This window comes from Anabrus simplex, chromosome 3, assembly GCF_040414725.1.
Source record: "Anabrus simplex isolate iqAnaSimp1 chromosome 3, ASM4041472v1, whole genome shotgun sequence".
Lineage (NCBI taxonomy): Eukaryota > Metazoa > Arthropoda > Insecta > Orthoptera > Tettigoniidae > Anabrus > Anabrus simplex.
The window spans coordinates 356709893-356734440 of record NC_090267.1 but is presented as its reverse complement, the minus strand read 5'-3'; the positions used below and the strand labels follow the sequence as shown (position 1 = coordinate 356734440).

The 24548-nt window shown below is 37.3% G+C and overlaps 1 protein-coding gene across 1 annotated transcript in view; it reads right to left on the bottom strand.

Annotated features, from left to right (window-relative positions):
• Nucleotides 1–24548, bottom strand: part of Tmem131 (Transmembrane protein 131) — a 504583-nt gene that overhangs the window by 360010 nt on the left and 120025 nt on the right. Inside the window, exons 5-6 of the mRNA XM_067143255.2 lie at nt 19322–19445; nt 11573–11686 (exon numbers count right to left, since the gene is read on the bottom strand). Coding sequence (XP_066999356.2) covers nt 11573–11686; nt 19322–19445 — 238 coding nt within the window. The remainder of the gene's footprint in view (nt 1–11572; nt 11687–19321; nt 19446–24548) is intronic.

The window sequence follows — 24548 nt, the reverse complement described above, 5'->3', positions numbered from 1 at the left end:
GGAGGTGACTAATGCTAAAGAAGTATTAAAATTTACATATGATAACAATGATATTTACAATAAGATACAAACGTTGAAAACTAGAAAAGCAGCTGCAATTGATACGATTTCTGGGGATATACTAAAGACAATGGGTTGGGATATAGTACCATATCTGAAGTATTTATTTGATTATTGTTTGGCTGAAGGAGCTATACCAAATGAATGGAGAATTGCTACAGTAGCCCCTGTGTATAAAAGAAGGGGTGATAGACATAAAGCTGAAAATTACAGGCCAGTAAGTTTGACATGCGTTGTATGTAAGCTTTGGGAAGGCATTCTTTCTGATTACATTAGACATGTTTGCAAAATTAATAACTGGTTCGACAGAAGGCAATTCGGTTTTAAAAAATGTTATTCCACTGAAGCTCAACTTGTAGGATCCCAGCAAGATATAGCAGATATTTTGGATTCTGAAGGTCAAATGGACGGTATCGCGATTGACCTGTCTAAAGCATTTGATAGGGTGGATCATGGGAGACTAATGGCAAAAATGAGTGCAATTGGACTAGACAAAAGAGTGACTGAATGGGTTGCTATATTTCTAGAAAATAGATCTCAGAGAATTAGAGTAGGTGAAGCTTTATCTGACCTGTGACTACTCCCACCACTACTCTAACACATTAATCTCCTTCACACAATATACATTACATTTGTTGAGCGCCATTTGTTGCAAGAAACAACAAAATTCGGAGAGCATGCCTCTTATCTCAATTATCTCAAGGCGTGAGGTGATAAAGTCACACATCTGGCAATATACAGGAATACGGATCAGGACAACGGTAGATTATGGTTGCATTTCCACAACTGAGGATTGTACTTGGAAATAGAAAAACTTGTTATAATTAAAATAAAACTGAGTTTATGATTATAATTTACGTCACAATGAACAAGCATTGCCATATTTTAATTTAACAAAAAAAAATATATACCCAGTGTGATTTGATGTTACAATCAAAAAGAAAATTTAATCTAAATTTTAACAAAAGCTATTGGCATGAACTTGAAGTGAAATATGATATCGCCACTGATTACATTCTTCTTCATGTTATTAAAACATAACATGTCGGATTCTGTAATTACCTGATGGCTGCATACACACCACTGTTGAACTTGAAATTCCTGGAAAAACCACTGAGTTTAAGTCAGAAGTAGTCTGCTGTAATCTTATCTTTTTATGTAACCTGGAGTTGACCAACATTTCCTTCCCGAGTGTAGTGACTTCCAATGCGGTTACATCCACTCAACAGATTGTAAGAAATTGAAAAATATTATTGAAACACATTGTGAAGTCCATCCTCACAAGTAAATGATGTTTCACTATCAGCATAGTACCAGTCTCTACTCAGATCCAACCACCACTCGTAGACCTCTTCGACGATTCTAAGACCTCTTGAAAAACACCGCTTAGCACTGCTTCCTTCACTTCTTAGCTCTCATCACCACTCTGAGACATCTAACCACTTCTTCCTAGATCACTGACCATCACTCTTCCTTCTTCTCACCACTGTTGAATCGACTTTTATAACCTCGTGATAACCACTCATCTCCTTACTTTCTGGTCATCCCTTCCACCTGAACATTTGGTAGCTGGCGAATACAGACACTTGGTCGAAATCACATGCCCATGCACTGATGTCATCAGTCATGTGTTGTATTAGCTTGCCCACGCGGACTACCGATGACTACCCTGCATGTCTCGGTTAAACATAGCCTCGATTGCAAAATAATATGCCAGCTCATCTGGCCAGAGTTACAAGCCACAGCATGACTATTCGAAACCAACAAATCTCACTGATTAATATACAGAATAATTACGAACAAAATTCACTTAACCTATGATTAAATAATATAATATGCGTGATACCTAATTATTACAGTCTAAATGATGAAAAACAGAATATAAAATCTAATGAATCGGCTTAATTAATAATAATAATAATAATAATAATAATAATAGTAATAATAATAATAATAATAATAATAATAATAATAATAATAATAATAATAATAATAATAATAATAATAATAATAAATACTGAATGGAATCTGTAACCTTGTTGTACGGTTACAGACCCTGTAATAATTAAGAGGGGAATTCTTCAAGGCAGTATTATTGGACCTTCATGTTTTCTTATATATATAAACTTTATGTTTTCTTATATATATAAAGGATTTCAGTAAAGGAATGGAATCAGAGGTAAGGCTTTTTGCGGATGATGTTATTCTCTACAGAGTAATAAATAAGCTACGAGATTGTGAGCAACTGCAAAATGACCTCGATAATGTTGTGAGATGGACAGTAGGCAATGGTATGATGATAAACGGGGTTAAAAGTCAGGTTATGAGTTTCACAAATAGGAAAAGTCTTCTCAGTTTTAATTACTGCGTTGATGGGGTGAAAGTTCCTTTTGGGGATCATTGTAAGTATCTGGGTGTTAATATGGGGTAATCACATAAATGAGACTATACATAAAGGATATAGATCTCTGCACATGGTTATGAGGGTGTTTAGGGGTTGTAGCAAGGATGTAAAGGAGAGGGCATGGAAGTCTCTGGTAAGACCCCAACTATAATATAGTTCCAGTGTATGGGACCTTCACCAGGATTACTTGATTCAAGAACTGGAAAAAATCCAAAGAAAAGCAGCTCGATTTGTTCTGGGTGATTTCCGACAAAAGAGTAGCGGAAGAACTGGGAGAAAGGAGACGAGCTGCTTGACTGAGTGGTATGTTCCGAGCTGTCAGCGGAGAAATGGCGTGGAACGACATTCGTAGACGAATAAGTTTGAGTGGCATCTTTAAAAGTAGGAAAGATCACAATATGAAGATAAAGTTGGAATACAAGAGGACAAATTGGGGCAAATATTCATTTATAGAAAGGGGAGTTAGGGATTGGAATAACTTACCAATTTCCAATGTCATGAAATCATTTAAGAAAAGGCTAGGAAAACAACAGGTAGGGAATCTGCCACCTGGGCGACTGCCCTAAATGCAGATCAGTATTGATTGATTTGATTTGATTGGTATTGATTTCAATGACTCGATTATGAACCTTAGATAATGTGATTACCATCTAATAGGTATCTCAGCCTTAGTGCCTTCCCTTAAATACATTAAAAACAGTAATTCCAGAGCAGCAATGAATTATGGAACGGTGATGTCCTTTTTGCCCTGTTCAGAGGACTTGAAAACTTGAAAATTATTATTTGTGTGAAGTACATTACAATACCCTAATTATGTTCTCTAAATGCCAACTGCATCTTTAGCTGTCTGCCTCAATTTGGAACTTGTGCTACGGACTGCTGCGCAGAGCTTGCACATGTGAATACCCCCAATCCTCTGCAAGTGTTCTAACAGGCATTGGAGTGGAGCCAAGCCTCGTCAGTTGCAACGAGAAGAGTGGGATATTAAAAAAGATGAGTCGTGGATCTTTGATCCACATTAAGGTTTCCTAGTTAATTATTCACAAAATGTAAGATTTTATTCCAATTTTCTTCTGCTGTGAGAAATATCTGAATTTAGGATTTCATCACATAAACACACCATGTGTCTGTGACTCAGTAAGTGGAAACTGTTTGATATTCACTGCTCACAAAAATATTTTTCTACGTTGAATTATGCAGAATAGGTAAAGAAGTACAAATTTTCAAAATGTGTGACTGCCATAATTGGGTTGTTATGAGATAAAAGTCTTTATTTTGAGTCAGAGCCTCACTTCTTCCAGTTTTCCGAGTCCAAACTGTTTTATTATTTGACAATGTACTGATTTATCATCATTTCTTTCTTATGGCATTTTGCTTAATATCATCATCATCATCATCATCATCATCATCATTTCTGGAAGGCTCCAGCTTGTTGCTGTAACCACTGATCTCTTCTCTCTGCAATTCATTTTGCATGTGCGTAGCCTTAGCACCCAATGATCTCCGCTACCTCTTATAGGATCTTTTTGTGTGGTTTCCCTCTGCACTTCTTACCCAGTACTTTGCCTTCAAATATATTCTGCATGAAATTGTTGTGCTGGAGACAATGACTAAATACAGTACCGATGTTTTCCTCTTCTTTAATGTTGCCTGAAGAAGCCTCAGAGTGTTTATTTCTTTAAGCACTTCATCATTGGTTTACCTATCGGTGAAGCTGCTTCTCGTCATCCTTCTCCAAAGCCACATTTCCTCCACCTGTAACCATTTCTCATCATCCTTCACAAAAGTCCAGCTTCCACAATAGTAGATTAGCACACTCCACACAAATGTCTTAATGAACTATTTCTTTCATTCAATGCTCAATGATTTATTCACTAAAAGCTGTTTCCTGTCTTGAAAGGCCTTACTACATTATGTTATTCTTTTTATTTCTGCAATGGGGACATGAAGCAAATAACAATTATTATTTTTGCAATCCATCTGTTGTCATCCGTTATAACTGACCCAAGGTAGCAGAACTTGCACACTTGCTATATTGTGCTTTTTCCAATTTTGAAATGCATTGTTGTCTTTTCTTTTGATTTTCTTACAACCATAACATTCGGGTTTTTTAAAAACATTTTTAAGATGGTTGTGGGATTATTCACAGCATAATCTGCATATTCTTTTGGCTGTCAGTCACAAGTGCAATAATCATCATCATCTCCCCTTTTCCAACTGACACCAGGTAGGGGCAAATACAGTTCCTCTCTGCTTTGTCATGTCTCTCCAACATTCCTCAACCAACACTGTGTTCCAGTCCAGATTCCGTTGTCCTACACTGTTCTTCACAGAGTCCATCCATCGTAATCTTGGTCTTCCTCATCTTCTCTTCCCTGTCATCTGTCTTTCCAGTGAGTGTCTTGGCAGTCTTTCTTCTTTCATTGCCGGGCTGAGTGGCTCAGAGGGTTGAGGAGCTGGCCTTCTGACCTCAACTTGGCAGGTTCGATCCTGGCTCAGTCCGGTGGTACTTGAAGGTGCTCAAATATGACAGCCTTGTGTCTGTAGATTTACTGGCATGTAAAAGAACTCCTGGGGACTAAATTCCAGCACCTTGGCATATCCAAAAACCGTAAAAGTAGTTAGTGGGGCGTAAAGCCAGAAACATTACATTTCTTCTTTCTTTCATTTGCTTGACATGTCCAAACCATCTCAATCTGTTCTCTTCCAGTTTATCATCCAATTTTTGCACATTTAGTTCTCTTCATATGTTTTCAATTCTCACTCTATCCCTCCTTGTCTTCTGTACCATACTCCCCAGGAATTTCATTTCAGCTGCCCGTACTCTACTCTCATCTCTCCGAATCATTGTGTATCAACATAGCTAAGCAATGTTAAGTATTATTAAAAGGCCATATCAGTCCAATCATCTAGACTGCCGCCCACAACTTCCGAAAGGCTACTACCCCTTTTCGATGAACCATTCATTAGTGTGGTCTCTCGACCAATATGGTTGCAATAATAATAATAACTTAAATGTTTCCACCTTTTCAATACAATATATTCACAAGATTACAAAATTATACGGTACTAGTTTCGACCCATCTAGGGGTCATCATCAGCCGTATTGGAGCAAAGATCATTTGTGGCGAAATCCTAAGACAATATTATTTTAAAGAATAACAAGTGAAATGAGATGTTATGGTAATAGTTAATAATACAAGGAATATACATAATAAGAGGTTTTTAACAAAGAATAAAGTATAAATGGGGTGTTGTAAAAATTATAATCATGGAAATCAGTAAGTTCTTGTATTGAAATGAAATATGGCTTAGGAAGAGGGCTTAAGGTGGGGCTGAAGGGTGCGGGAGAAAGTGTAATTGTCTTGGAAAAGTACCTTTGATTAAATTTAGGATTGAGTTTAGGTTGGCTGCATTATTGTTTCTGAGGAAAGTGATAAATAGATCGAAGAGTATGTTGGGTTTCTCTGAGATTTCATTGAGATTGTGACTGGCATTAAAGTATTGGTCTAGGTGTATGTAGTAATTTTCCATTATGTTCAGTAAAGGGCCCTTGTTTGCTAATACGAGGATGTCCATGTCTTGTTCAATATTGGTGAAATTATGGTTATAATCTTGCATGTGTTGGCCGATGGCTGAAAACTTGTTGTATTTTATTGCGTTAGTGTGCTCGTGGTATCTGATAATGAAGTTTCTCCCGGTTTGCCCGATGTAGGTTTTTTTACAGGTGGTACATTTGATCCTATAAACTCCTGATTTTAAAAAACTGCTGGTCTTGTTGATGTGTGAAGTATTGTATAAAACATTCATGTTCTTATTGTTGGTTTTGAAGGCTATTTTAACGCCTTGTTTCTTAAAGATGTTGGTTAACTTGTAGATATCATTGTTGAACGTGAAGGTGGAAAATGTTAGAGGTTTGGTTATTTCTTTTTTGAGGGTAGTTTTTGGGCGATGTTTGTGTTTATTGATTATTCTTTCTATAAAATGATTGCTGAAGCCGTTGAATTTTGCGATTCCGCGGATTGTGTTGAGTTCGTTTTTTAGATCTTTATTGGACATAGGTATGCTGAAGGCTCGGTGAACTAGGCTGTTGTATGTGGCTCGTTTGTGGGACTGGGGGTGCACTGAATCTTGGCGAATGGTGGAGGCTGTTTGAGTGGGTTTTCTGAAAATTTTATAACTGAAAGAATCTGAGTTTCTAGTGATGGTTAAATCTAGAAAGTTGATTTTTTAATTTGATTCGGATTCTAGTGTGAATTTGATATGAGGATCAATATTGTTGAGTCTTAAGAGGGTGGTGGGTGCGTTAATTGATTTCTCATTCATGATTACAAAGACATCGTCGACATATCTGGCCCAAAAGAGAATGTTTTCGAATTCGTTGTCAATTTTGGTGTATTCGAGGAAGTCCAGGTATATTTCTGCTAAGATACCTGAGGCCGGTGACCCCATTGCCAAACCATTTTGTTGATATATGACATTGTCAAAAGTGAAGAAGTTATTGTCGATGATAAGTTTTAATATTGTGATAAAGTCTTGTATCTCTAGTTTGCTTAAGTGGCTGTTTTTGTTTAAATTGTTTATAATTATCGGAATTAATTTTGATACTTGTATGCTTGGGTACATGTTTACAATATCGAAAGAGTGGATGGAGTGATCCGGTTGCAAATTGAACTTGTTTAGTTTTTCTACTAGCTCAGATGTGTTTTTAATAGACTTTTTGGATAAGAATTGATAATTTTTTCTTAAGAAACATTGGATGAATTGTGATATTCTGTATAAGGGGCTCGGTCTATAGTTGATAATTGGCCGGATGGGAATTCCGGTTTTGTGAATTTTGGGAAGAGCTTTAGCAGTGGGGAGTCCTGGGTTCATATGTATGAGTTTGGATTTTTCTGTTCGGTAAATAAAAATGAAGTGTTTTTAAGAGTTTGTTTAAGTAGTTTTTGAATTTTTTGGGTGGGGTCTTTTTTGATTATGGAGAACGAGCTGTCTGTGAAAAAGTTTTTTGTTTTTTCAATATATACTTTTTTATCCATGATAACTGTTGCATTGCCTTTGTCAGCTTTGGTTATGATGAGTTCGTTGTCTTTAATTTTCTTCTTGAGGGCGTATATGCGCTTTTGTTCAGCTATTTTTTCTTTATTATTGAGGTTATTTGCGGGGTTGGTTAAATTGTGGAGGATATCAGTCAGTTTCCTTTTAACATCGGTTCTAACCTCATTTTGCGTGTCTTCCGGTATTTTGCTGATGGCTAGCTCTGATTCTGTGATCATAGTAGCGGCTATGTTGAGGCTGTTCAAGTTTGGCCAGTTGTGTTTCGGTCCTTTGGATAAAGTTAAGTGTTCACTTTCACTTAAGGGCGTGTTAGATAGATTTACAACAGCTGGATGAAACTGCGTACGAACGAACGTGTTACTATTGGAGTTTCTAGTTTGTTGGTTATGTAGTTGGCAGTTTTTTAGCCTGTTGAGTTTATTCTCCAAATTTGACTGTTTTTTGGCTAGTTCGTAGAATTTTGTAATCTTGTGAATATATTGTATTGAAAAGGTGGAAACATTTAAGTTATTATTATTATTACTTATATATTGTTCAATACGGACCAAAAACATGAAATTCATAACCATCAATATGGTTGCACCTACGGCTCGGCTATCTGCTTTACTAGCACACACAAGCCTCCCCACTGCGGCAACGTCACCAGTGTTGCCACCTTATATTTTCAAGATCCGCTAAATACTACTAAAAATCCGCTGAAATTCTGGAAAAAGCCCAGATGAACTCAACTGACACCGCAGATAGAAACCTCTATAGAAAAAAAAAATAATGGATGGAAAGTGCAACCAGAGAACGAAGTGAAAAAGAAGACTGGAACAAAGTGGACAGAAGAACGAAAAAGGATCCACGGAGAAAGGATGAGAGCTGTTTGGCAACTCAGAAAACAGAATCATTAGAGCTTTGCGTGATCCATTGTGTCAATAATAATAATAATAATAATAATAATAATAATAATAATAATAATAATAATAATAATAATAATAATAATAAATGTCTGTACTCACCTGATCTGTGAGTTCCACTGGGATTAACCCCCTGCCTGCGAGCCTGCGAGCTAAAACTTGTAGGCGTTTTACTGCCGGGTGCAAACTAGGTGAATCCCCTCCTCAAAGGCCACACACAGAACAGGCCAGTTCATTAAACGGTCTTCCTTCATAGCATATAAATGCTATGCTCTCAGTTTCATTATCTGTCGTCATTCGTCAACTAAGAGATAAGTAACCTTTCCCCATGCATTACAAATTTATGATACCATGATCTCGTAACATCAAATCCAAATAACGTTTTCCTCATGCGACTGCTAGCTCCTGACAAGAAATACGGAATAGCTCAGAGACAGACTGGAGTATAATTTTTTTAAGTAAAATGGATAAAACGCTAGATTCCGCTATAATAAATCTAGAATTCCGCCAAAAAAATCTGCTGTCCGCTAAATGGTATATTTCTCCGTCGACAGTCTTGTAATTCCGCCAACTTTAGCGGAAAATCCACTAAGTTGGCAACACTGAATGTCAAATGGTTCACCAGATTGTATTCATATTAATCCCTGAGTACAGGACTGCCTCTTCCGCCATTTTCACCATACCGAAGTCCACCTTCTCCACTGAAGATGCCGTTGTGTCTTCACTTGTAACCCTGAGCTGGTACTCTTACCAGATGGTACACACCAGGTCAGAGTGCTCTAGGCAGGGACGCCACTCCCTCGGCAGGGCTGCCTCCGAAGAAGGTCCCGACCTGTTAACTGCAATATCTTCATATTGGTGTTTATTGGTGAACTGATGTATGAATGTTTGTAAGTCATTACCTATTACATTCAGATTATTTAATTAGGACTATATTTTACTTCCTTATAATTTACAGGATTAAAATCTTTGGTTCCTAATAATTGTGTGTAAATCTTTTATTTCTACTGTTCCCACGAATCCTTTCTTAATTTGTTTAATGATTTTATAAATTCACCACTTAACTATAGATCGTTAGGAAGTGAATCATATAATGCGATTACTTTTCACCATCTGTATTCTCTTTCAGCCATCTCTTTGTTGTGTCTTATGCTGTTTTGGTTCTCTGTATTTAATGTTGTTTGGGCATATTTTTACCCTTGTTAGTTAACACTAGCTATAATACCCACTGTTGATGGGACAATAACAAGTACAATGACAAAATTTTTGTCCATACCTCACACTGTTCCCCAGATTCTGAGGTACATAAAGTGGGCATGCCTCTCCCTGTCAATGGCTTTGTCGTGACGTACTTGCTTCCTGGCTCTCTGGGTTCCTTTGCAGTTTCATTTTTATTTTTTTGCTTTATTGCTGATCTTGATTTGATCTCTTCCTTCCAGGAAAATAGAGCGCCTAGTATCGGGTTAATATTTTAAAAATATTGACAGGTGTACAAAGCCTTTAAAACGCTGCCAGAACAATCCCCATAGCAAGTCTCTTTAAAGCTATAGAGCTAGTTACTACAGAAAGAAAATTTGCTATGAGCTGTTTTTGTGTAAAACAACCATAAGAGAGATACGTCAAGTTTTATGCTTTAGGCCCCTTCTGATGCAACCCCTCCTGGTGAATTTTTTTTGACAATTTATAGCTAGAATCCTATTCAACCTTATTCTAAACTGAAATACCAAGTTTCATTAAAATCCACCCATCCATTTTCTTGTGATACTGTAACAGAAACAGGCAAATATTAAACTGAACTCGACACAGATCATTAAAATGAAATCAATATTCTTGACAGTGCCAAGATCCAGAGCTGGAATGACTTGGCCACGGACAGCAGTGAGCACTGCTCTGCCATTTTTCTTTAAGTATCAACATTCCTAATTCCTATCAGCCCCTCAGAACAGGGATTGAATAGCTGGAATACTATGATGAACCAGTGTGGGGCTTTTTCCTACTTGTTTAACATCGCACTAACTCATCATAGGGAAGGTAGCGGCCGTAGCCTTAAGTGGATGATGTAACACTTTCAGTCAAATTCAGGAACTTGTAATGGAAATTTTGAACAGTACACTACACTGATATTAAAGCTTACAAAGGATCAACTTTGGTGCATAAACCCAGCATGAACAGAAACTCCAACATCCCCACTAGTATCACATCACCCTCAATTCCCCTCCGCCACCTCTCCTCCAGCCTATACTCCTACTGCCAGCCTCTGCTTCAAGCAAGCACTCAGTGTGGCACACATTACTGTAGTCAAAGGATACCCACGAAACTGTAAAAAGGGGGGGATGGGGGTAAGTCTCATTTAATATTTATTTTTTCCTTCTTTTTTCAAAAAATGTTGTATCCAATAAGTGGACCCAATTATATGGGATGTTGTAAAAGATAGCAGTGCATCCAGAAGCTTTACAAATGCAAGCAAAAGTATACAGTCTCTTAAGGTGATTACTTTGAGGTGAATGTGCATCAGTGTTTTAAAGTATTCACAGTAAAGGACTACAGTATACACCAAGTCCCCAAACTTTTAGAACTTCTTATATCTTCCTGGGAATAAATTTGAGAAATTGACATTCTGATGTAGTTTGGTGGTTTTGCTGGTTAGCTTGTCTTTTTCATTAAATGCTACTCCATTATATATTACAAGTGATTAAATGTAACCCTGGATTATACACTTTAAATTATTGGCTTACAAAATGGGAAATTCCCAAGTAATGATGACAATGTTATCTCATTTTCAATATCAAACTATTAATAAAAATATGCAAAATGACAAAGAGATTTTAATGGTAAAAACAAAGAATATGAAAGGAAACAGAATGTGGTAACATGGTAAAGCCAAAGCAAGAAAGAGAAAGGTCTAGCATGGTGTGCTTCAAGGAACTAAAATTAGCTACTAGCAGAATGAATCACTGAAGAAATCAATATAGGTAAACTTGCAGATATATTAAAACAATTTTAAAAGGCATGAATGATTCAGTAAGAATGAAAAGAAGTACTCGAACATGACCTAACTATGCTACAGGAGCAGACATTAATTTTAATTTACATTACATAAGGTCATAGTGTAGGCTGTCAACCGAAAATGCTGATTAATGAAGTATACCTTGTATTTGAAGCTTCCTTCTGAAGTGTGAATAAATAAATTACTTTCAATCTCTCCTTCTTCTCGCCCAAGGAAAACCACATTGAAGGTTGTATTTCCCAGTGGAGGAATAACCTAGAACAAGGAAAAAAAAATATTACTATGATAATGATGGTAGAAAAACAAAAAATAAAGTGTTAGAAAGGCTGCGTCCATCAAGAGAAAGACCAATTAAAAAGGGAGACTGAAATGGCCTAATATGAGGCATGTTTTTTTTTAAGTACCGTTTTGATATAATGTAATTTTTTTAAATAATTCTGTTTTTACATGTAAGCCTGTACCTTATACTATTTCTCAATGTAAGTTCCAGACATATTAAGTCACTTGTCATATCGAGAAACCAGCTTCTGAATACCATGCTCATAGAAATCTGCTGCCTGATGCGCCAGCCACTGCTGCATGGTCGTTTTTAGGTCATCACCATCATCGTGGCGTTGACTTCCTAAATGTTTTTTCAGGCACAGGAACAAGTGGTAGTCACTAGATACTAGATCATGACTATATGGAGGATGATCAAATTGTCCCCAACCAAATGAAGCAATGAGGTCTCGGGTTTGATTAGCCGTGTGAGGTCCACATTGTCATGAAGCAAAGGAATCTCCCTTGTAAGCATGACAAGCATTTGTTTTGGATTGCGTGAGCTAAACTTCTGGTAATCTAAGCATCCTGACACAATTTCAAAAAGAACACTCCTTGAAATTTCAGGCAACTCATAACTTAATAACGAAATCGTAAAGCATCTGTTTTCTCGAACCTTTGCATCAACTTTCTGCACCAAGTCTCCAGTACTGGCAGATGGTCACCCACTACGCTTCTTATGTTATAGACAAGAAAGTTTCCACCTTTTCAATACAAATTTATTTATATAAAAATTCAATCTACAGTACCGGTTTCGACCTTTTTACATACGGTCATCCTCAGCTGTACACTATTACCTTCACATAAGACAAGTTTTATTGATTTGCCTTGTCCATTACAAAAGTCATGATATGGAGTATGTCTTACGTTCTAATTGGGCATACTTAAAATTGACTATATATACAATCTAAAATAACTGTGGGTGAATCTTTTTAGGCCTAAAAATCGTGTAAGTGAATTATTATTAAATATGCAGGTACATTATCATTTTAAAAATATGTGGTACATGTTGAATGGCATGTTAAAATATACAGTTCATGTTAAAATCTGTTACAATAAATAGGAACACTTTGTTGAGTTTGGTGTCTTGCATTCGTCGAATGTTCTTGTTTTTCCAGTATGAATGGAGAATGTCCGTATTTCATTCGTGAGCGGTGTTCTTATTTTAGTCCTACTATAAATTATGCTTATTCATTAGTTTGATTGATGGACTTCTTCAACTGTTGATAATAAGTTTGATGTATGGCCAGAGGTAGTTGTGTGCAATCCTAATTACAATATAAACGAAATTTTTAAAAAAACCAACACCATATTCAACAAAGCCATCCCCGCCTTAAAAAACTATTCTCTTAAAATAATCAACAAACAATGTTCAACACGCGCCATTGCGCAGATAATTGATACGCCCAACTCCACCCCTACTCCTATGACAACAACTCTCCCCACCCACCCCTCCATTCCCCTTGCAGCAGCGGACACTAGCACCAAAAGAACACAATACAGTACACGCCAGGCAGCCAAAGCTAGCACATCGCAACCACAGCAGCAATAGTAAGTATTCTACTGGAAACACACACACAAACAAGCATTCTTCAGATCATAAATTCTTAATTCTACCTTTCGTTTCTTACACACACATATCAGCAACTATAGACCAGAAAAGACCCACCATTCTGCATTTGACACTTACCGAAAAATATACTAGATCTAATACTTCTGGCAAAATTTGACCACAGCTGCACACTCCATTCATTGCATGTGGTGATCTTGCAAGAATTTCAGACAATTTTTACATCATGAACCTAGCATTATCATGTATGAATACTGCATTTTCTCCAAGTTACCTCATGCAATGAATCACATGAGACACTAAGATCTCACTAATGTACTGATGAGCAGTACGAATGATGAGATTGGTTTTCATGACAAGACTTGCACCTGCCCACAACATAACAGGTCCAACTTCATAAGCAATAGTAGACTGTACAGCTGTCTGATAAAATCATTCCCCATATGTTCTCCAGACTAGCAACCATATGAACAATACAACATGAAATGGAATTCATCCAGGAATCTCAAGAAGAATCATCTGTTGGTGACTGCACTAAATTAGTGCACTTGGGACCACAGAAACACCTGCTATTATATTAAGTCCAAAATTTCATTTTATTACACAATTTTATTGAACTACTGCTAGTGTTTGGAAATATGATCAAGTTAATTAAGAAATCGAAAAGGATATTCGGCTTCTCAAAAATTTTATTAAAGTTGAAGTTAGGATTAAAGTATTGATCGAAATGGATAAAACAATTTTCAATTATATTCATGAGAGGCCCTTTATTGGCCATTTGAAGGATCTCTAAATCGTGTTCAATGTCGGTAAAATTGTGGTTGGAGTCAGAGATGTGTTGACCTATTGCTGAAAACCTATTATATCTTATAGCATTAACGTGCTCTGAATATCTAGTCGTGAAACTTTCAAGCCATATGCAACACACATCCTCATCACTTACCCCCCACTACCTCATCCCTCTGTCCCAGCATAGCCCTACTCCCCAGCTTTAGCTCCTCCTCTTCCTCTTTCTCCTTCCCCTCCTCTCACTCTCCCTTCCCCTCCACAACTCGGCATCCATTATTGCTCTCTTCATTAGCCCAGCTCCTCTCCTCTCAACAACTGTGCCATCACGCTGCTCAAGGTGAGTGCGCCTCTTTTCCCTTATCTTTCTTTTGGCTATGGACATTTATATCACGCCTAATTTTGCTTTCACTCTTTTCCACGTTTCCATACTGAATTGGGAATCGTGACGTTGATTCAAATTATGATCTTCACACGACCACATTGTTGGCTTCGAAACCACCTGAATTAAGCCTGTTAATCACCGCAACTTAAGAGACTAAGGTTTTTTTTTCTAGTTGTTTTATGTGGCACCGACACAGATAGGTCTTACGGCAACGATGGGACAGGAAAGGGCTAGGAGTGGAAAGGAAGCGGCCATGGCCTTAATTAAGGTACAGCACCAGCATTTGCCTGGTGTGAAAATGGGAAACCACGGAAAACCATTTTCAGGGCTGCCGACAGTGGGGTTCGAACCTACTATCTCCCGAATACTGGATACTGGCCGCAATTAAGCGACTGCAGCTATCGAGCTCGGTGGAACAAGGTTTATTCTTCCCACTGATAACATATGTTACCTTATGATCTATGCACCTCCAGCTGGACTATTCTCTTGTTTATCAAGACTCAACAACTGGGATACTTTCTCAAAAATTTTATATTTTACAGTCAGATGCACCTCATCATTTCAACTGGTTATAATCTAACAGTGAGTTTATAGGTGCTGTCGTGTTTTAGATGGTCATACGCACCATACCCTCATCATTTTAACGTTACATTTAAAATTTGCCTTAGTACTGTAGGTGCATTCAAGTGCTGTATATAGATACACCTTATGTTCTACAAACCTAAACCTGGACTATTTTTTCGTGTATCATACCTTAACAATTGTGTTACCTGCTCTCATTTGCTTTCATTGTTTTAACTTGTTACAATTTAACTTTTAACATTAGTCCTTGTATTTGCTGTCATGTGTTTTATATTTTAATTAGTCATAGTTTAACATTTGTCTAGTAGGTGCTATCATGTGTTATATATTGCTATTTGATAAGTTGTATTTTACTCAATTAATTCGTTGGCTGATGATGACGCGCAATGAGCGTCGAAATTAGTACCAATCTTCTTTAAACGTTATGTGATATATACTCACATCAATAAACATTCATTGTATTGAAAAGGTGGATCTTTCACATTTTCATTTTACTGTAATCCCAGTTCAATACGGAACAAAATGAAGTTTCTAACTTTCAATGAGTTGGTCACACCGATCAGTCTCCTTCATATGTGCATTATATTGCACTATTGGCAAAGGTTTTTTTTTTTTTTTCTTGGCCCCTTTTATTTGGGACAGTGACCACTGTGTTCTCAAATTGCGAGGAAATGTATTGTACCACTTGCTTGTCCCTCCATTTGCCCACCATAATTCCCTCAGCGGTACTGAGCGATAGTTCCACCTAGTCTTCACAATTGGAAGGTTGTGCTGTCGGTCAGCTCGGAGTGTTCCTGTACTGTATGTGTTTTCTGACAGCAGCTTAGATGCTAGGGTAAAACTATTACAATAATTGTCCATGAACACAGCATGGCCATTATTCAGATGTTGCTCCAAAAGATGCATGACCACTTTTGTAGTGTCCTTTCCCAGACAACTGGTCATTGGCTCCGGCATACACAATAAATTTGAAAGTGAGGCCCTCAGGTTCATTTACAGCATAAATTTTTATGCCATACTTATGCCGTTTCCCCTTTATATACTGCCTAAAAATCAAGCGACCCCGCTAAAGTACCATAGCTTCATCAATGGACAGTTCCCGTGAAGGATAATAAATGCTAGACATTTTATTGTTGAAAAAATCAACAACTTGTCTCACCTTTTCCAGCCTGTCTAATGACTGGGATTTGAGATCACTGATAGGTCTAGCCAAGGAAAAGTGTAAGTAAAGTAATATAAAAAGAAAACGATTCTGGCTCATACTCTGTCGAAACGCAGGAACGTTGAAAAGCCTGCGAGTTTTCCAATAATCTTGGAGTCTGCTCATTTGCAATGTTCTGTATGAATCAGCAAAGTCAAAAATGTCTTTAGTTCATTGACCGACATCCTTCCATCTCGTAATGCGTGACTTCTCCTTGGTGCTTGGCCCACAAAACAAATCTAACGCATAACTGTTTGTCACATGACAAACAAATTCCAAAAAATTGTTATCAAGCAACAATAGAAAGATGTCAATTGGCTTGTTTTCTCCCGGTATTGGCACTAGCAGTTTGTTTTCTTTGCTGAATGGTGTATTCAAGTCGAATGTTCGATTTGAATAGTTTGGGTTGAGTTCCGATTGGTCCTCACTTTACATGTTATAAAGCTCATTTTTGGTCCGTATTGAAAATGTACAGTTCATAAAACCATAAAGGTGTTTTATAATCTACCTATTCAATACTTTTATTTTCACTTATAGTGGTTACATAAACAGACTATCAGTTAAATGGGACATGTTTCGCCCTCAATTTAGGGCATCTTCAGCCTAAAAACAATCTTCAAGAGTACATCTAATATTAAATATGGAAGCTAAAAGTTTAGCCAGTTATTAAAATTCGGGATATAAAAATGTGAAAAATGATACATTATACAAACATGTTAATGGAAACACAGTCAATGATTAAACTATGATCTTGTCGGAGACTAAAACTTCTCCCATTAAAATTCCAATTACAATAGTTCATTTAAAAATGTTAATGGAATATCACAGTGATGATAACATAATGCCAACAACAGGAGGGCGTGAACACAAGCACAAACATGAATGTCATAAAAACAACATGTTCAAGGCTGCTAAAGAAATTCGTGAGCATAAGGTGAAACAGAAGCAACAGTTGAAATATTGTAGAAGTAGCCTTTAGCACCGGTAGGCAATATTATTGGCTGAAACCTTGTCAGGAAATGTCAGAGGATACTGAAAAATGTTCTCTGTAAGAGAAGGAAAGAATGAATTAAGAAGTTGAACGCAAGGAGAGAAATTCAGCTTACGTAATTTGGAACAGATGAGGACTTACATGTTAGTTGTTGTTATTTGTTAACTACTGTTGTGTTGGTAGCTGCCCTTCTGTTGGCTCTGAGTCTCGTATTATAACTGTGCTGCAGAAGTAGCAGTGAACTCGGAGGGGAAGGAATAGGGGAGTGTGGAAGGGAGGAGAGGATGGGTGGGGTTAACTGTGACGAGGCTGACAAAGGGGCGGAGATGATACGTTTGTAATCATAAACAAACAAAGGGGCGGAGATGATACGTTTGTAATCATAAACAAAGATGTCACTAATAGTCAAGAAATCAACCCTACCCACCTCATCTGATCCCCTTTCCTGCCCTATCTTTCTTGACGGCTGCAGAAACTACTTCCTCCTCCCTTATCCCTCCCATGACCCTATTCCACCTGTCTTTTCCTATCCTCTACTCTACATTTCCTTTTCCCACCTTTTCCTTTCCTCCTACTTCACATTTCTCAGCAACAGCACTTTTCCTTATCTTCCCTCTGTTGTTCTACTTGCAGTAACTCATATTGATTTCTCACAGACACATGTCCCAAATTCTGATCCTGCAATGTCCTTCCCCTTAGAACATTAGACCATCTGTCTTCTACAATTTCCCCCTTTCCTTCCCATCACTCTTTTACAACTACTGTATCCTGTACATTGTTTGAGGGAGGCCTACTTTCCTTCCTGTCCTCTGAGAGAATCCTAATTATCACCCTCACACCCTCAAACTCTCCAACTCCTCCCTCATACTCCTTAATGCCTGGCCACACCCACAGTTCCTACATTTGCACTCCTTAGCCATTCTTTATGGAATAATGAAAAGAAAATGAAAAATAACTTATTCTGTACACAAAAAAATGAAAGGAAAGAAACACTGTCTAGGTTAGCACACAAAGATCACACTACATTAAGGTAAATAATGTACTACTACCCTACAATACTAATTAGCCACACTATATTTTCATCCTACAACATTCTAACAGGATGAAAACTGCCGTTAATTACTGAATATCGGAAGGAATACACAGGAATTACACAATTCTAAACTGCAGTTCAGCCTATCCTAGTAACAATAACAGAATTCTAGTAAGACAGTTTCTACAGATACGTACTTCTACTTCACAAATATTTCACAATAATGGAATAAGCATGCTAATTTCTAATAAGTTACTACAATACACTACAATCATTTTTAAACTATGTTCAGACATATCCTAATTACAATAGGTTATTACTAATCACAAAAAGTAATGAAAATTGCAATCAGAATTTGAAATTGGCAAGAATTACTCAAAGATTACCAACGAAGTTAAATACGTAGACAGATTATTATTAGTATTTTATCCAACTATGCTCTATAGAAATGAAAACCGAAAACTGAAATTTAAAAATGAAAAAGACTATGTCTTCCTCATCATTTTAATCACAGAAACATTACAGAAAAATTACTGAACCAGAGACAATAACATAGAACTACTTTTCCTGCTCAAAAAACACAAGACAACCAACGGTGCAGTCACCCGGGGATAGTTCCATGTGCAGTATACTTGTGTCTTAATGATACGCGTTACTAAAATCACCAAGGCATTTTGTCTCTTCTGTGTCATTCTGTATAGGCAAGGCCTCACTTTCAATGTGTTTATTTTCTTATCAGAACAAACATAGACCAAAGAGGTGGTGTATACTCAGGGCACAGTCCTATATATATATATTTCATGCAAATATTTTAACTTTGTTTATGGTATTTTTGTACATTGCACTATATTTTACAGCATACTTATGAGCATATTTCAGAAATTTATTTCAACACTAACAGGATCAGGATCGGTTAAATGATAATTTAATATGCTCGTGTTTAAAAATGCAGCTAATCACAAACTTAATAAGAGTTAAAATAACTCATTTTTAATGCATTAAAATACCTTGATATTCATCTTACCTTATCTTCAAAGAACGAACTATGAAAATGAACAGTATTTCCTGATATTGATGACATGTGTATTGTTTTGTTGCTATTTACATTGAAGAGAGTGACTTTTTCATGATGTGGCATTCCAAGATGTCTAAAACCAAGAGAATGACATGTTACATTACCACAAAATATTACATAAAAGTACATGACACACGTGTGTAACACTTCAAACCTAAAAAAAAGAAACATTTGAATATCAACTGAACATAAAATCAGATACAATATCTACACAGTATTCTGTGTGGAAGTATATGCATGTCTGGTAAGACTGGATCACCTGGATGACTGTCTCCAGCCCACAAAGGTTAATTTCTTTCAATGGGACTAGCAGATCAGTTCTATGGTCATATTTGTCCTGCAACATTTGCATGTCGTAAGATCAACACACATCTCTACATTTACTGCCCAATTCTCAAACAAAAAGAAAACTAAAACCATCTTAAAATCCCACATGCATAATATCCATGAAAGTGCGAAGTGAGTGAGTGCCCAGAAACAATCCAAAGCTAAGATCAGAACTTCATGGTAGGCATGCATATTTAAATTCTGCAGATTTTGGTAGTAAAATTGCTGGTTTTCTGATATTGTTGTTTGAAGCCAACTACAAATTACCAGGGCCTGAACACCCTGCTACTCATTTGTATCGGATGAGTTCATCTAATCTTCGAAGATCTTCTAAAGCTCGTAGGAACAATTCTCATGATCCCAAAAGCTGCCCAATTCCATTAAGTGACTTAGAAGATATTTTTTGCTCAACGAATGAATGTGTTCCTGAAAATGACTTTCAGGGAAAATACCTTTGTAAGCTGATCCAACTGTGCCAAAAAAATAAAAATAAAAAGCAATCAAATGTACCTTAGATACCTCATCTGTACTTATGAGAAAAATGAAAGAGCTAGAAATCTCTGAAATTACAGCATTAATTATTTATTTGATAATTAATTAATTATAAACCACTGCCACAAAGGGACGAAATGCTGAAAATCTCATGACTGAGAAGGCCAACAGAGCTTGAATGGTTTTAACATTTGCAGTCGATGAAATTAAATTATGGTTTCCTGCTGGCAATTTCTATTTTTTTATAAAAGCCAAAGGCAGATATTTATACAAGCAGATGTACATACTTCCCATATAGTGTAGCATCACTACATTGTCTTACATAGGATGATGATGATTGTTGTTTAAAGGGGCCTAACATCTAAGGTCCCTAATGAAACGAAATAGGCGAAATGATATAATTAAAATTTTAAAATGTATCCACTGACTAGAGTTTAAAATAAATGCTGATGAAAAATGATTATGAGATTAAAACAATCAGTGGATCTAATTTGCAATGCCTTATTTTCTAATAAAATTATAAAAAATACAGGTGACAATGGAATAAGGCATTGCCTGGAAGTACAGAGATATATATATAAATAATTCAAGTTAGAAGTTAAAATAACACATTAAAATATGCAAACATGAACTAAATAAATGGAATAAAAGTGCAGTTAACAGAAATACACTAAGACAAAGGATATTATTATTATCCACGATAAAAAAAAGACCACTTTCCCTCATGAAATGGATGACAAGGTCTGCTGACTGCTCGTCATCTCACAGGATGAGGGACTTGATACTCGAGAGTTTTAGACTACGGCGCAAATCGACCAGGTCCACGCACTCCGTAAGGATGTGTACCGCGGTAAGATGTTCGCGGCAAGTACACACCAGAGGGGTTTTCCTTTCAGTAAATAGGAGTGTGTTACTATACCGTGGCCAATCCAAAGACGATATAATACCTCTGCTTCCCTCCGAGAAGTCCGAAGGGAAGTTTTCCATACCTGCCACTCCATCTCCCAATGGAACATAACCAAATGTCTCAGCTGAGAGCGAATATCACTTGTTGGAACCTTGTAAGGCAATGGGGGCAACGTAACTGCCTCCTTGGCGACCTTATCAACTAACTCGTTTCCCTCTACACCCATGTGGCTTGGGAGCCACATAAACATGATTCTGGTGCCAGAATCCGAATACCCGGCCAGCAGGTCCTGGATCCACTGCACCAGAGGTTGCCGAGGAAAACAGGTATAATAGACTGTAGCACGCTCAAAGAGTCAGTACACAGAAGAAAGTGTCGGCACTCATCGGACAGTGCGTACCGCAGAGCTTCACAGATAGCATTGAGCTCTGTTGTATACACACTACACGTTTCCGGGAAAGCAAAAAGAAACCTATCATTATCGACAACGAACGCACAGCTCACTTTAGTTTCTGCCCTCGAACCATCCGTGTAAACGACGACTGAATCTGGATACCGGCCAACAACAGACAGGAAGAGCCTCTGATAAATCGAAGGGTCCGTATTTTCCTTCGGGCCAGTGCACAGGTCCAGGATTATTTTAGGCCGTCGTGTTATCCACGAAGGTACAACATTGGGTTGTCTGACAAGGCAGGGAACAGAAAATACATCAAACAATCTGTGATTACATAGGAGGCTTGCAGTGGTGACTCAACAGCACATTAGCCACCAGAGTCTTGGAAAAGTGTGGCAATCCAAATGACGAGCCCACTGTTACACCGGGGCGAAACTGACAGACAGACAGAAACAGAGCAATTTGCTCTGTTATTTTGCACCGATGCAGATAGGTCTTATGGCAACGATGGGATAGCAAAGAGCTAGGAGTGGCCTTAATTAAGGTTCAGCCCTAGCATTTGCCTAGTGTAAAAACAGGAAACCATAGAAAACCATCTTCAGGGCTGCCGACAGTGGGGTTTGAACCCACTATCTCCCGAATGCAAGTTCACAGCTGCGCGCCCTGAACCGCACAGCCAACTCATTCAGTAGTGGAGCGAAATGCTGGCAATTTCATAATTGGAAAGGCCTAAAGAGCTTGAATGTTTTTAACATTTGCAATTGTTATTCTATAATTAGCATAATTGAGAGAGTTTTAGATCATGAATTGAGGGCAGAGATAGCTCTAAATGGTAACAAATGTGGATTTGTTTCCAACATAGCACGTTATCATACAAATATATGGCTTACCCACTGTGTAAGACCAGTGTCACCTTACGCCCTATAATAAATTATAGGCCAAGCCCCTTGTATAAGCTTGCTCAACTTATCCAACAATTTCTCAAAAAACACTATACATTTTCTTCTGATAAATCTATTATGAACACTTTAGAATTAATTAAGAAACTAGACAGCTTTGACCTTCAACCGTACCACACATTGCATTCCTTCGACATTGTCAACATGTACCCGAGCATTAAAATGAGCAAACTTTTTTTCTATCATTGAAAAGAATCTAAACACTAACATTTATTTAAGCAAACTAGAAATCTCTGATATCATGTCCGTTTTGAAATTGCTCATTGATAATAACTATTTCACTTTTGACAATGTCATTTACAAGCAAACTGGCTTGGCTATGGGGTCACCGGCCTCTGGCATTTCGGCAGAAATATACCTGAATTTTCTAGAGCATACAGCAATTGAAAACAATGAAAAGTTTAATAACATTAAGTTGTGGGCCAAATATGTAGATGATATTTTTATCATCGATGAACGCTCTATTGAAGCACCAAATACCAAATAACATAGATCCTCACATCAAATTCACATTAGAATCAGAAATTAACAGCTATATCAACTTCTTAGATTTAACGATTACTAGGCTCCCCTCTTCATTCTCATACAAAATTTACAGGAAATCCACCCACACAGCAACGATAAAACAAGACTCAATACATCACCATTCTCATAAATGCACCACATACAACAGCTTGGTCGATCACGCATTTAAAACCCCCATGTCAAAACCAGACCTGAACAAGGAACTAAATATTATACGTTCGATCACTAGATTCAACGGTTTCAACGAGGCGTTCATTGAACGCATAAGTCAATAAGTTCAGACATCGTCCAAAATCAAATTTATTAAAAGACTAATACAAACCCAATTTTTTTTCGACCTTCACTTTTAACAAAAACTTTACAACGTCGCTAATATATTTAAGAAACACAACGTCAATATCTCTTTCAGAACGAGTAATAGAAACACGGATATTCTGCACAATTCTAACTTAATCAACAAATATAACCCTTTTGCAAAGTCAGTTGTAAACAGATTTCGGTGCATTGACTGCAACAGCTCATATATAGGACAAACTGGTCAGAGTTTTAAGATTAGGTATGCAGAACATATTAATGCAATCAGATATAACAGGTTTTCTGCAGTGGGTCAGCACATACATGACTAAAAGCACAAATTCAATGACATAGATCAAAACATAACGATACTGGACATGTTGAGTAAAGGCCCCTTGCTCGATGCCATGGAAAACTTCTATACACATTTAGACCAATATTTTAATCCTAACTTTAACTTGAATGACATCTCTGAAAAACTCAAAATCTTATTTGATGTCCTCATTACGGTGTTCAATAGTGTTAAATTTCCCAAAAATACCGTAGCTTGTTGTTTCATATCACACGTAATACTTTGTCACGTAATCCTCCCCTACCACGCCTGCCTGACTCCACCCCATCCATTACCCTTCTTCCCCTTCCCTCCTGACCCACCCTCCCCCATTAACCTTGTCCTTGCTTCAAGAACGTCCGATCCCTCAGTTCCTCTCTAGACTCCGTAATATACAGCACGCCGATCAAGGCGAGTCCTTCACTGAAGATTAACTTTCTCGCCCTTTTCCCAGTATCTTATTCTAATTTGGTTTACCTTTCTCATACTTCAGATCCCGTATTGGACTGGGAACCTTTTGTCATTTGACAACTTTAATATCCATACTCGTAACAAGATCCACTTGCTCAATCACATTATGACTCAGCACTTCACCTCATGAAGACTGGTGTCACGAGTTAACACTAAGGCTACGTATTTTCATCTTACTGTCAACGCTCTACGGAGGAACAGCAATCATACGTCAACATTTTAAAAATTTATCCTGTGGCTATTAAAGCCACACTTAAGACTTTAATCTTCTGTTTTAGAAATGACTAACAAGTTCTCAACTTGTGAAAATATCTTGAGAATGACTTTCACCTCAAGCATCATCACGCATTGCATTTTATCTAACCATTGATACTTTAACCATTAGGGTCTATAGATTGTATTTTAACATTGTGTATATCTTTGTTTAGCCCAATTTTGGCTGATGATGACGACGTCTGAGACATTGAAACTGGTAC